The 12,277-nt window shown below is 36.8% G+C and overlaps 1 protein-coding gene across 6 annotated transcripts in view; it reads left to right on the forward strand.

The window, feature by feature from the left end:
- Positions 1-12,277, forward strand: part of Rngtt (RNA guanylyltransferase and 5'-phosphatase) — a 182,122-nt gene that overhangs the window by 24,706 nt on the left and 145,139 nt on the right. For all 6 annotated transcript variants that reach the window (XM_050145469.1, XM_050145470.1, XM_050145475.1 and 3 more), the window contains 4 exons: positions 246-321; positions 1,429-1,669; positions 6,757-6,866; positions 7,807-7,908. In XM_050145469.1, coding sequence (XP_050001426.1) covers positions 246-321; positions 1,429-1,669; positions 6,757-6,866; positions 7,807-7,908 — 529 coding nt within the window. The remainder of the gene's footprint in view (positions 1-245; positions 322-1,428; positions 1,670-6,756; positions 6,867-7,806; positions 7,909-12,277) is intronic.

The raw sequence follows: 12,277 nt of genomic DNA on the forward strand, positions 1-12,277 counted from the left end.
TAAAGCATTTTAAACTAATGAACCAGTGTTTTATTATTAAATTTCTGTCTAGTGTTCTAAATTAGACCCTAAAGAACTTAAATTGACAAGCTATTAAGTTAAAGGAGTATTTTGAGTTTTTAGAATATACAAATACATAATGTAATTAAGTAACTAACTGAACTGTTTGGAAATCAGGTTGTCATTTAAAACAGAATGTCGCCTTTGGAGTGGTTCAGTTTAACCCAAACTGCTTTTTCTTCTAGGTGTTCACTGCACCCATGGCTTCAACCGGACCGGTTTCCTCATATGTGCCTTTTTGGTGGAGAAAATGGATTGGAGGTATATAGGTTTATTATAGTGGAAGAAGATGTATGTGACAATTCATGATGATTAAGAATCTTATAAACGGTGTACTTATTTTTCCATGTTTTTCTTGTATTTTAAAAGTTGCAGAGGTTGGGTCATCAATGTTTGTGTTTGTATTCAGCTTTGGAAATGTCCTGTTTTTTCCTTTGAAATTTGTCTTTTATAGCTGTTAATTACTAGGAAAACATAGTGCTATGTGAAGGAAGCATTTTAGGATGTCATTACCCTTTAAACAATCTTGTCTTTATCGAACATGTTACTTGTGAAGTACATTTTTAGATTTTGAGAGATTAGAACCTAGTTACCTGAAATTCTTAGAGAATAGGGTATTGCTGACTGAACTTTCTTTTTACTTCTCTAGGTTCATAGTTAGTGTTTCTAAATCCTTTTACCCAGTAGATCCTTTTTTGGAATACAGTCAAGCAAAACACGGATGCAATTGTTTTCTATTTCTTTTACAATCAGTGGTTTTCTACTTTGTATATTTTTCAGCTCTAGTCATTTAGAACACTGTACACAATAACATCAGACTCCTATGCCAGACTCAGCCAATGGTTAGCTCTTTCTCAAAATGTGTATGTATTCTTTGTGACTGGCTCTGGGTCTTTTGGTAAAAAGATTTCTTAAAAATTACTGTGTTTGTTCACTTTTCTGTTCACATTCTTTTGACTGCTCTTTTTCTTTGAGACCTTGACCTTTAATGTTTTATTAAAATTTCTTTTCATTGGCTATCCGTGTTTGTCATGAGCACTCACAGCAATGTGTTTTAAACATTTATAATATATTATTTGTTAGTACCATATATTATAGCAGTCTATGTATTATATATAATGTATGATATATTATAGTGCCCATGTATTATAGGTGGGTGATCTATGTGTACCTTATGTTGCAGTGTACCATGTGTATGTATTTTTGGAATTAGTTTATCATTGAAAACTTTGCTGATAAAGAAAGACTTTGGTTTTTCTGTTTTATATGCCTGTTATACTTTTTGTGGTACTTTGAGTATGAGTTAATTATTGACAACTCCCCATAAATGGACACTAGTGAGAAAATTGCATTGCTTGTTTTCCATAGTATTGAAGCAGCAGTTGCTACATTTGCCCAAGCCAGACCACCAGGAATCTATAAGGGTGATTATTTGAAGGAACTTTTTCGTCGCTATGGTGATATAGAAGAAACACCACCACCACCTGTATTGCCAGATTGGTGTTTTGAGGATGATGATGAAGAAGATGAGGATGAAGATGGGAAAAGGGACTCAGAACCTGGGTCAAGTGCTTCCTTTGGTAAAAGGAGAAAAGAACGGTTAAAACTGGTAATGTTCACAAATACTGTGCTGTTCTTTTAAAATTATTTTAAATTACATTTATTTATTCAGTTATTTTGTGTATTTTGTATGTGCATGCTTGAATGTGTGTGCCTTGGTGTGGGAATGGCACAATATGCATGTGGAGGTCAGAGGGCAACTCGTGGGAGTCAGTTCTCTTTTCATACTATGTATGGGTCCTGGGGGTCAAACTCAGGTTGTCAGGCTAACTGCAGGGGCCCTTACCTGCTGAGCCATAATTTATATTTTTGTTCAAACCTATTGTGGGATATTGGCTAGGTTTCTGTTATTTCGCACTCTCTTTCTTTCTCTCTGTTGAAGAGCATAATAATGGTTTCTGATATTGTGAAATTAATTTTGGTTCTACATGAAACCTTTTAAGAAACTCCTAACATTATGAGCCAGATGGAGTCCTTAAAAAGTTGTGGTGGGGTCTCACTATGAAGCCCAGCCTACTCTCAACTCCTAATCCTCTTGTCAAAGTGCTGAGTAATATTCTTAGTGCTGAGACAGATTATAGGCATGCCCCACCATGGTTCACATTTAATGATTAGCCAGCAATTGTTCCTTAAAATTTTGTCTTACATGATTATTATTCTTTGGGTGGTGAGGCATGCTTGCCGTGGTGGTAATGTGAGGTCAAAGGACAAATTGTGGGACTCATTCCTCCCCAGCCATCTTGCATGTTCTGGGACTGAGTTCAGGCTGTCAGATTTGACAACAAATGCCTTTGCTTGCTGAGCCATCTTGCAGCCCATTTGTTTTTTTTTTTTTTTTTTTTTTTTTTTTTTTCCAGAGATAAGTGGGAGTTAAGAATGTCATCCTGGTTTTGTTTCTTATGTAAACCAAAAAACTCTTAGAGGTTAGATTGAGATTAGCTAAGAACTACTGAGTACATTAAGTATTAACAATAGAATAATAGATTTAGTATATTACCTAGTAGCTAGTGAGAATGTTTCTGCAAAATAGTCATACAGTTAATATAACTGTTGCCTGCCATAGGTGGTGTTTCCTTTGTACTTACACAACTTAGAAAACTTCTACTTCTCTAGTCAACTTTTCTTAATTTTCTAGGCATAAGTCTGATGAAGTATTAGGAGTTGGGTTGTGGCTACAGCTCAGTGGTAGATACTTGCCAAGCATGCATGAAGCATTGGATTCCTTTCTAGCACTGTATAAGTGGTGAATGTTGATTCCAGCTCTCAGGAGTTCAAGGCTACCCTCTGCTACATAGTTGTAGGTGAGGATAGGATACAGGAGACCCTGTGTTTAATTGGATGTGGTAGAGTGGGTTATCTTCCTCTTTCCTGCAGGGACAGGAGATCTGTTAAGAGGACTAGGACTCTTTAACTTGTACACAAGACAGACTTGGTATAGACCAAAGGTAAAGTGACAGAAGTGTGGAGGAAATGAAGTGTTAATGAAGTTAGTAATTAAGGTATATTGTGGTTGGCCAGTAGACACTACAAGTCATGTCTTAGTTGACAGTGGTTCACAGCAAGGAGGAAAAATGCCTTGATTTTTTTAATATAAATTATGTAACTGTTACTTTAGGTTCTTTTCTTTAAATTCTTAGTTGGAAAACTTTTAATTGTGCTTGCACATCTTGAAGACTATAAGATCACCCACAAATGTAAATTGCTTTAAATATTTTCAAAAGTAACTTAATTTTGTGCTAGTGAGATGACTCATTCAATAAGTGCATATACAGGGTATGAGGACTAGAGTTCTGTTCCCAGCACCACCACATAAAAAAGCCGGTCAGATAAATACTCTCACATAAAATTTGAAAAGGGCCTCAGCAGTTAGGTCACTGAGGGATACCCTCTGACTGTGGCATAAGAAAACACAATAAGATTAGGTACAAACCTTCATATCAAGGCTGGATGAGACAACCCAGTAGGAGGAAGAGGATACCAAGAACAGACAAAAGAGTCAGAGACACCCCCACTCCCACTGTTAGTAGTCCAACAAAAAAACAGCAAGCTAACAACATAATATGTACAGGGGACCTTTCACAGAACCATGCAGTCTTTGTGATTTTTCGCTTCAGTCTCTGAGTTCCTATGAACTGTACTTAGTGGATTCAGTGGACTGTGTTCTCCTGGTTTATTTGACACCTCAACCCCCCTCCCCCGCCCCGGCTTCTACAATTCTTCCTCCACTTCTTTCACAGGGTTCCCCAAGCTTCAAGGGGAGGGAACTGATGGAGACCTCTAGTTTGGGTTCTCTTTCTGCCTAATGCTCCTATCAGCTGCTGGTTAGAGTTAGTTACCCCAAGAATTTTATATTATTTGTGGCTATTGTGAAGGGTGTTGTTTCCCTGATTTCTTTCTCAGTTTGTTTGTCGTTTGTGTATAGAAGAGCTACTGAGTTTTGTGACTTAATTTTGTCTCCAGTCACTTTGCTGAAGGTGTGTATCAGCTGTAGGAGTTCCCTGGTAGAATTTTTGGGGTCACTTATGTATACTATTATATCATCTGTGAATAGCAATATTTTTTGACTTCCAACTTTTTGATTTATAACCCCTTGATTTCCTTCAGTTGTCTTACTGCTCTAGCTAGAAGTTAAAATACTCTATTGAATAGATATGGAGTGGGCAGCTTATCTTATTCCTGATTTTAGTGGAATTGCTTTCAGTTTCTCTACATTTAATTTGATGTTTGCCATAGGCTTACTGTAAATTGCTTTTTTTTTTTTTTTAAATGTTTAGGTATGTTCTTATATTCCCGATTCTCTCCAAGCCTTTTATTATGAAGAGCTGTTGGATGTGGTCAAAGATTTTTTTTCAGCATCTAATGAGATGATCATGTGTTTTTTTTTTTCCATTTAGTTTGTTATATAGTGGATTACATTGGCTGATTTTTGTATGTTCAATCATCCCTGAATATCTGGGATGAAGCCTACTTCGTCATGGTGGATAATCTTTTTGGTGTGTTCTTGAATTCGGTTTGCGAGTATTTTATTCAGTATTTTTGCGTCTATGTTCACAAGGGAAATTGCTTTGTAGTTCTCTTTCTTTGTTGAATTTTTGTGTGGTTCTGGTATTAGGTGCTTATGGCCTCATCAAAGGAATTGGGCAATGTTCCTTCTGTTTCTAGTTTTTAGAATTTTGAAGAGTATTCGTGTTAACTCTTTATTAAAGTCTAGTATAATTCTGCACTAAAACAATCTGGCACTGGACTCTTTTGTTTTTGTTTTTGTTTTGTTTTTTTTTTTTTTTTGGTTGGGAGACTTAATGACTTTTAGATTTTCTCTTTTTGTGGATTATAGGTTTTTTTAAAGTATGTCCTTATGATTCTCTGGATTTCGTTGGTGTCTGTTGTTATGTTCCTCTTTTTATTTTCCTAATTGTTAATTTCAGATACTCTCTCCATGGATACACATATGCACACCCATCCACACCTGTAGAAGTCAGAGGACAACATCCTGGGGATCAAACTCATGTCTTTAGGCTTGGTTGAGAGGCTTTTTACATCCTGAGCCATCGTTCATGCCCTGCTTGCTCTTTATGATAAATTTTTATAAGGAAATTGAAATATGTAGACGACTTAGACTATAGCCTTGTACCACCATGTCTGGCTTTTCAAATATACTTTTAAAAAACAACATTAATCTTGAGCATATATGCCTAATACATTTTTGAAAATATTACTTGATTTTTTTGATTTTAATAGTTATAATGAGATACAATTTAAAGGTTTATTTTTCATGCCTTTCCAGTGGAAAAAAATCTTAGTTACACCAAAGAATTGGTAGAGTGCTTACTTAGCATTTGTGCCCTTAGGTACATTTCTTCCCTTTTCTTTTTTAAAGCAGATTTGGGATTTTATTAGAGACATTTTTAATACTGACTTTAAGCATGCTGGTTAAGAAAAGAGAGGCACTCAGGTACAAGGCACAGCTGGGCATATTTAAGATGATAGTTTATAGGGATATTAACACCACTTGGGTATTCTTAGTCATTGTATTACAAGTCTTAAGAGTTTTGCTTTCAGAATTTATTTTCATTAGTTAGTAGTATTTATTAATAGAAATGGCCTATTTTTAAAGTGTTTTTTAAAATAAGGTTGTCAATATATAGCCTAGCTGGCCTCAAACTTATTGTGTGGCCAAACTGCCCTTGAACTTGTAGGCTTCTTTCCTCAACTTCCAGAGTGCTGGAATGATACTCATGCATCACCACAGCTGGCATCAGAAGTGTTTTCATTTTTAAGATTTATTATTTTATGTGTATTAGTGTTTCGTGTGTGTGTGTGTGTGTGTGTGTGTGTGTGTGTGTATCTGGGGCCCATAGGGGTATAAAATGGGTTGGATCACCTGGGACTGGAGTTTTGTTGTTGGGTCAAGGTAATGGTATAACAGGAAAGCATTGGTCATCTTTATCCTTAGGTCATGGGATCCCAACATTATCATTATTTTAAGGCAGTCAAATGGAAGATTTCTTAGATGACGATACATCTCATTCTGAGTTTGAGACAGTGTAAGAGTGCTGTCTGCTAGAAAGACTTAGGACTCCTGAGGACCTGACAGAGTGGATATGTGGATGAACTCTGAATTTTTTCTTCCTCTTCCCAAGTGCATTGCTTGCCAGATCTTGGCCAGAAGGTTGAACTTTGCAACTTGTAGACCAGGTTTTTTTATTCTTTAATGACATTGTCAGCTAGAGTTGTTACATAATTTTACTTGAAAGTGATGCAGAAGCTCTCTGATGTGTCTGAAACTGATTTAGTATACACTTAGACTAATGTTTTAGTTTTAAAAAGTATGAAAACAGAAGCACAGAAAATTTTATAGACTTTCCTGGGGTACACCTTTTCTTTTCTTTGGCTTTGAGATGGGATCTTGCTATATAGCCTATGGAGACCTTAGAATCCTTTTGCCCAAGCCCTGTGTCTGGTGGAGTATAAATGCCACTCGTTACAGCAGGCAGAACCAATCATTTCTATTTAATATGAGTTTTCTTAGGTTTAACTAGCTCATTAATTTGTAAATACATTTATTCTTTATATATATGTGTGCGTGTATATATGTATGTATATATGGTATCATTTTATTTTCTCTTTCCTTTAAAGGGTGCTATTTTCTTGGAAGGTATAACTGTTAAAGGTGTAACTCAAGTAACAACTCAACCAAAGTTAGGAGAGGTACAGCAGAAATGTCATCAGTTCTGTGGCTGGGAAGGGTAAGGCATATTTTCAAGTTTTAAATAAAATTTATTCTTTAATACTTAAAATTAATAAAAGCATTAACTTGACTTTTTTTTGCTTCTTAAAGTTAGTGTGTACATTGAGTGCTTAAGAGGATGTCACGTGTTTTTCAAGGTAATCTGTAACAGTTAAGTTGAATCAGGATTAGTTGATTTACATCATTCTCAAGAATACAACATTATTGTTGTCACCAGAGTTGTTTTTGTTGATCTCTTTGTTTCTGCTGGCTAATGATGAGGAAGACTCCTCGTGTCACCCTCTGCCTCCACTGTGCACCTGTGGGCTGGGTGCTCCCCTCCCCATCATTTATTGTGCATGATCTAAATAGTAAAGCAGCAGTGGTTTAAACTTCAGGAAAACACTTGAATTTTAGCTTAATTACCTTAACAATACTGGATCCCAGTATCTGCCTGTTTCCACACCCCCCACTCTTCCCATTTCTGGGATTATAGCATATGCCTGCCAGGCTTGGCTTTTGATTGGGATCTGGGGATCCCAATGCAGGTGCTCATACTTTCATAGGAATCATTTTAGCCCCTGAGCTCTCTCTCTTCAGTCCTGCATATAATATTTTTAAATTAGCCCAATATTTATATTATAGCAGTGGCCATTTAGTACCCTGTAAAGTTGTATTCTAAAATGTCAAGAGAGAGTGTAGCTTTGGCTGTCCTGGAACTCACTATGTAGACCAGGTTGGCTTTAAACTCACAGAAATCCACATGCCTCTGCCTTCTGAGTGCTGATTTTAAAGTAATATGCAACTATTCCTGGCTGAGATTGATGCTATTCCATTTGAAATTAATCTCGTGATAGGAAGAATATTGTGATCAACCTTTGAGCCATTAGAGATTGGTTTAACACAATGATAACATTATATGGGTTGTAGCTATGACAGAATAATGTTTTTTCTTTAAGGTCTGGGTTCCCTGGAGCACAACCTGTTTCCATGGACAAGCAAAATATTAGACTTTTAGAGCAGAAGCCATATAAAGTAAGCTGGAAAGCAGATGGTACTCGGTAAGTTTGACTACTCAAAATCAATTACACAAATAACTGTCATGCTTGAAGAATATTATATTGTTAGGGAAAGTGTATACTTCTCAGGTTGTGAGTTTCTGATTTGAACAGTGAAATAAATGTGTTTCAGAAATTATATAGCTTTTATCTGTTGGTATTTTAAGTTGTATAAAGTTTTAGTTCATTCTGCTAAATTTTGGCTGCAGAATTCTGTTTGTTTTTGTGAAAAAGTTTTCTATTTTAATTTTTTGAGACAGAATTTTACTTTAACCTGGGCTAGCCTTAAACACCTGGTGAACCTACAGCAATCTTCTTATCCTCCCCAGTGCTGGGATTATAGGTGTGAACCATCATACCTGATTTAATACGGACGTCTTACCTCTGTCTCCTGAGTATTGGGATTATAGGCATGTGGCACCATGAGCGCATTTGGGATCTCTTTTTGTTATCCTTATTTCATAATTTAGTTGCCAGATATTCTAGTATCGTTTGTTTGAGACAGGGTTTCTCTGTAGCTTTGTTGCCTGTCCTGGAACTAGCTCTTGTAGACCAGGCTGATCTCGAACTCACAGAGATCCACCTGCCTCTGCCTCCTGAGTGCTGGGATTAAAGGTGTGCACCACCACTGGCCGGCTATTCTAGTATCTTTATGTAAATGTATTTCAGGAAAACTTAATTTTGGGGTCAGGGATGTAGTTGTTACAGTGCCTGACTAGCAGGGGTAGGCCCTGAGTTTAGTCCCTGACACTGAGTAAAACTGGGCAGTAGTGGCTTAAGCTTGTATTCCCAACATTTGTGAGATGGTGGCTAGAGGATTAAAAGTTCAAGATCATCCTCAACTACATAACAATTTCAAGGTCAGTGCAAGGTACAGGAGACCCTGACACAAACTCACAAACTAACTAACTTACTTTATTGCAAAGCAGTAGGCACTATTTTCTTTGGAGTCATAGTTTGCCAACCCATGACTGAATATGTTCTTCTTAAAAGACTTTTTCCCCCTAAGATAAGAGCTCTATAGTTTTGACTGGTCTGGAACTTAACTATGTAGACCAGTATATTTCTGTGCACCACTTTTGTATAAGAGCTGACAGAAGTCTGACTCATTAGATATGGAATTATAGGCAGTTGTGATTCTTTATGTGGGTGCTGGGAATTGAACCTGGGTCCTCTGCAAGAGCACTGAGTGCTTTTAACCACTAAGCTGTCTCTCCAGCCATGGTAAACATCTTTTAAAAACATTAAAAAAAAAAGATTTTGTGTGTGTGTGTGTGTGTGTGTGTATGTGTGGTAGATGCTCATGGAGGCCAGAAGATGGTGCCAGAACCTTTGGAGCTAGAGTTACAAGTAGTTATAAGTGCTGGGGATCTAATCAAGTTCTTTGGAAGAAGAACAAGTGCTTTTAACTGCTGAGCCATCTCTCTAGCCTCTTAAAAACAATTCTATGGTTGAAAATTATTTTATTGTTGTTGTTGTTGTTATTATTATTATTATTATTATTATTATTATTATTATGAGAGAGTCAAGGTCTCACCACTGCCAAGCCAGCCTGGAGCTTATTGCATAGCAGAAGTTGAACTTGAACTACTAATTCTCTTGCCTCCACTTCCCAAGTACTGGGATTATAGGCCATGCTCAGCTTTGTGGTTGAAGTTGAATAGTGAAAACAATTTTTTATTCCTATTGGAAATAGTTTTAGATTAGTGGGATGGATTACATTCCTTTTTTTTAGTGGCAGGAAGAAAACTCACTTTAATATTTCAAAGATACAGGGATTTATAAAGGCTTTTGAAAGTCAAAGATACTAAGGGTCCCAGTGAGATCATGAACTGTTATTACTGCTCTTCTAGCATATGGATTGTTTGTTTGCTGAAGGAGGGCTTTTACTAGAAGTGTGTTCTTTGGGGCAGTAAGGCAGTGGCCACTCAGACCTTCCACTGAGGAACTGGAACCCACACTGCTGCAAAGTCAAGGTCAACTTGTGGTAAATAACCACTTCCACCCTCCCCCAGCAAAACTCAGACTACAAAGCCATGAGACAAAAACTTTCTAGGAAGCTTTTGGACTATAGGCTTCTGACTGAACTTGATACAGCTGATTGTGTTGGAGGACCCTCTTTTTCTATCACTTTGATTACATGCATGCCTTATGAATTTTGGTTTAAAAATACATTTCTTTTTTTTGTACAAATGTCTTGTCATTTTTCAGTTGCTGTTGGGTCTGGGGTCTGCATCTTATTGGGTTGTGTAAAATGGCAGCTCCATCTGTGGAGATTATTTTTGCCCCTGTGCATGCTTCATGGCCCTTATATTTTGTAACCCAGAAGGTTATTGAAATGGTATACTTGTTTATATTTCCCTTTTTCCTTAATTGTTTTTATTACTTTGTCAAAGTTATCCAATACTTAGCATTTTAAAACATCAAAACTTATTATCTCACTGTTTCTAAGAACAGTTTAGTTGGGTGGTTCTGACTCAGTGTTTTTCATGACATTGAAGTTACCCAAAGTTTCTGTGTATCAAACCTTCTTCCAGAAATTATTTATATGATTGATGGTAGACCTCATTTTCTTATTGGCTATTGAGTAAACCAGATGTACACTTGTACTGTTATAAAACCAAAACTTTCAGGTCAGACACTGAGGCCTGAGGTCCTTGTTACTCAGGAAGCAGGATTTCTTGAACTCATGAGCTGAAGACAAGCCTAGGCAAAACAGCAAGGCTCTATATTAATCTCCCTATCTTGCCCCCTGACAACAGCAGACTTAAAAATAAAAATTTCTAAACATTATAAATTTGGAAATACACATAAATTGTTTAAGTACAGTAGTTTCACATAGTGGAATAAGGATCCAAAATGATTCTGCTGGCTCTTAAGACCATCAAAATGATAGATAGCAAAGGGTTTTTTTTTTTCTTTTTTCTTTTTTTTAAAGTAGTATCTGGTAGTTTAAAAAAATCAACAACATTGGAAAAGCATGTTCATAGATAGTCTAATGCTTCCATCAAAGATGGTAGGAGGTGAGCACTGTTAGGCTGTGGAAGGAGTCCACTTCCTTCTTGTAAAGGTTGTCCTGTCCTGACTGCTTGGGTGGAAAGTGGCCAACACATGATGAGGATACTCAGGGTCTGTGCAGTCCAGCTGCAACCTAGAGTTTTAGTATGAAGGTCATGTCAGATCTAACAGATGCAGAAGGGAGTCTTTCAGCTTCACTTTGCAATTTACAAACAGAAATTCAACCAGGCACGCTATTCCATGCTATTCCAGAGTTAAAAACTTGGAAGCAAAAACTCCAGTGTTAGAGCATGCCTCTAATCCTGTGCTTGGACGGCAAAGGCAGGAGGATAAGGGTTCAAGGTAAAATCTTGGCCATATATCAAATTAAAGGCAAACCTGGGCTTCTTGAGAACTCTGTTGTTTTTGTTACAGAGAATGTTTTCTGTATACAGAGGTATGTCTGTTTGCCTTTGACTCTCAAGTGCTGATATTCTTAAATCTTTTATTTTAATAATTTATTAAGGAGTTTTATTGCTGAAAACTTTCTGATTTAGGATTGGTATTTTATGATCTCAACCAGATGGCAGTAGAGGACCAGTTTTAATTTGTTGTCTTTGTAAAACAGTATAATCTTAATGGTAGTTATATATTATACATCACAGAACAGTATCTATCTTGTGGTTAAGAATTTAGCAAAGATCAGGTGGGTTCTGTACACATGGAAAGTCTAGCTCTTTCGACAATACTGATATATTCTCTTGTGCATTGCAATTGTCTTTGTTAAAAAAAATTGCCCCATGGCTAGGTATAGTTCTGCACACTTCCTAGACTAAGGCAGGTGGGAACGAAATCCAGGTCTGCTTGAGCTACAGCAGGATTTAGACCAGAGGGACTAACACAGTGAGAGTGGGTCTGATATTTTTTGAGTCATATTAAAGTTCTTAGGAATTCTTAGCCTAAGGAAATAGAGCTTCTTCAGTGAACTATTATGGGAAGGAGATAAGTAATGTGAGGATTCTCTTTTCATCTCATGTTTATTTTCTCTTACTGTGTTGGGAGTGAAAAAATTTAACAGAAAAACAGGTGTTGGCAGGTAGCTTTTCTGTTTTAGATATGAAGGTCAGCATCTGTAAGGTCAAGATATTGGCATTGGTTTAGGAAGAACAGTAATTCTGAGAACAAGCCCTTCTTTATAATAAAGCTTGGGAAGCTCTTTAACCCTGCATTTTAAAACTGAGCTTCCCTCCCTCCCTCCCTTTATTTATTTATTTATTTATTTATTTATTTTATTTTTTTTATTTTATTGAGAATAAGAAAAAAAAGTTTCCGCCTCCTCCCAGCCTCCCATTTCCCTCCCCCTCCCCCACTCTTC

Source organism: Alexandromys fortis, unplaced genomic scaffold (assembly GCF_014885135.2).
Source record: "Alexandromys fortis isolate MF-2015 unplaced genomic scaffold, M_Fortis_MF-2015_v1.1 scaffold_2_26212498_36691700, whole genome shotgun sequence".
NCBI classification, from domain to species: Eukaryota; Metazoa; Chordata; class Mammalia; order Rodentia; family Cricetidae; genus Alexandromys; species Alexandromys fortis.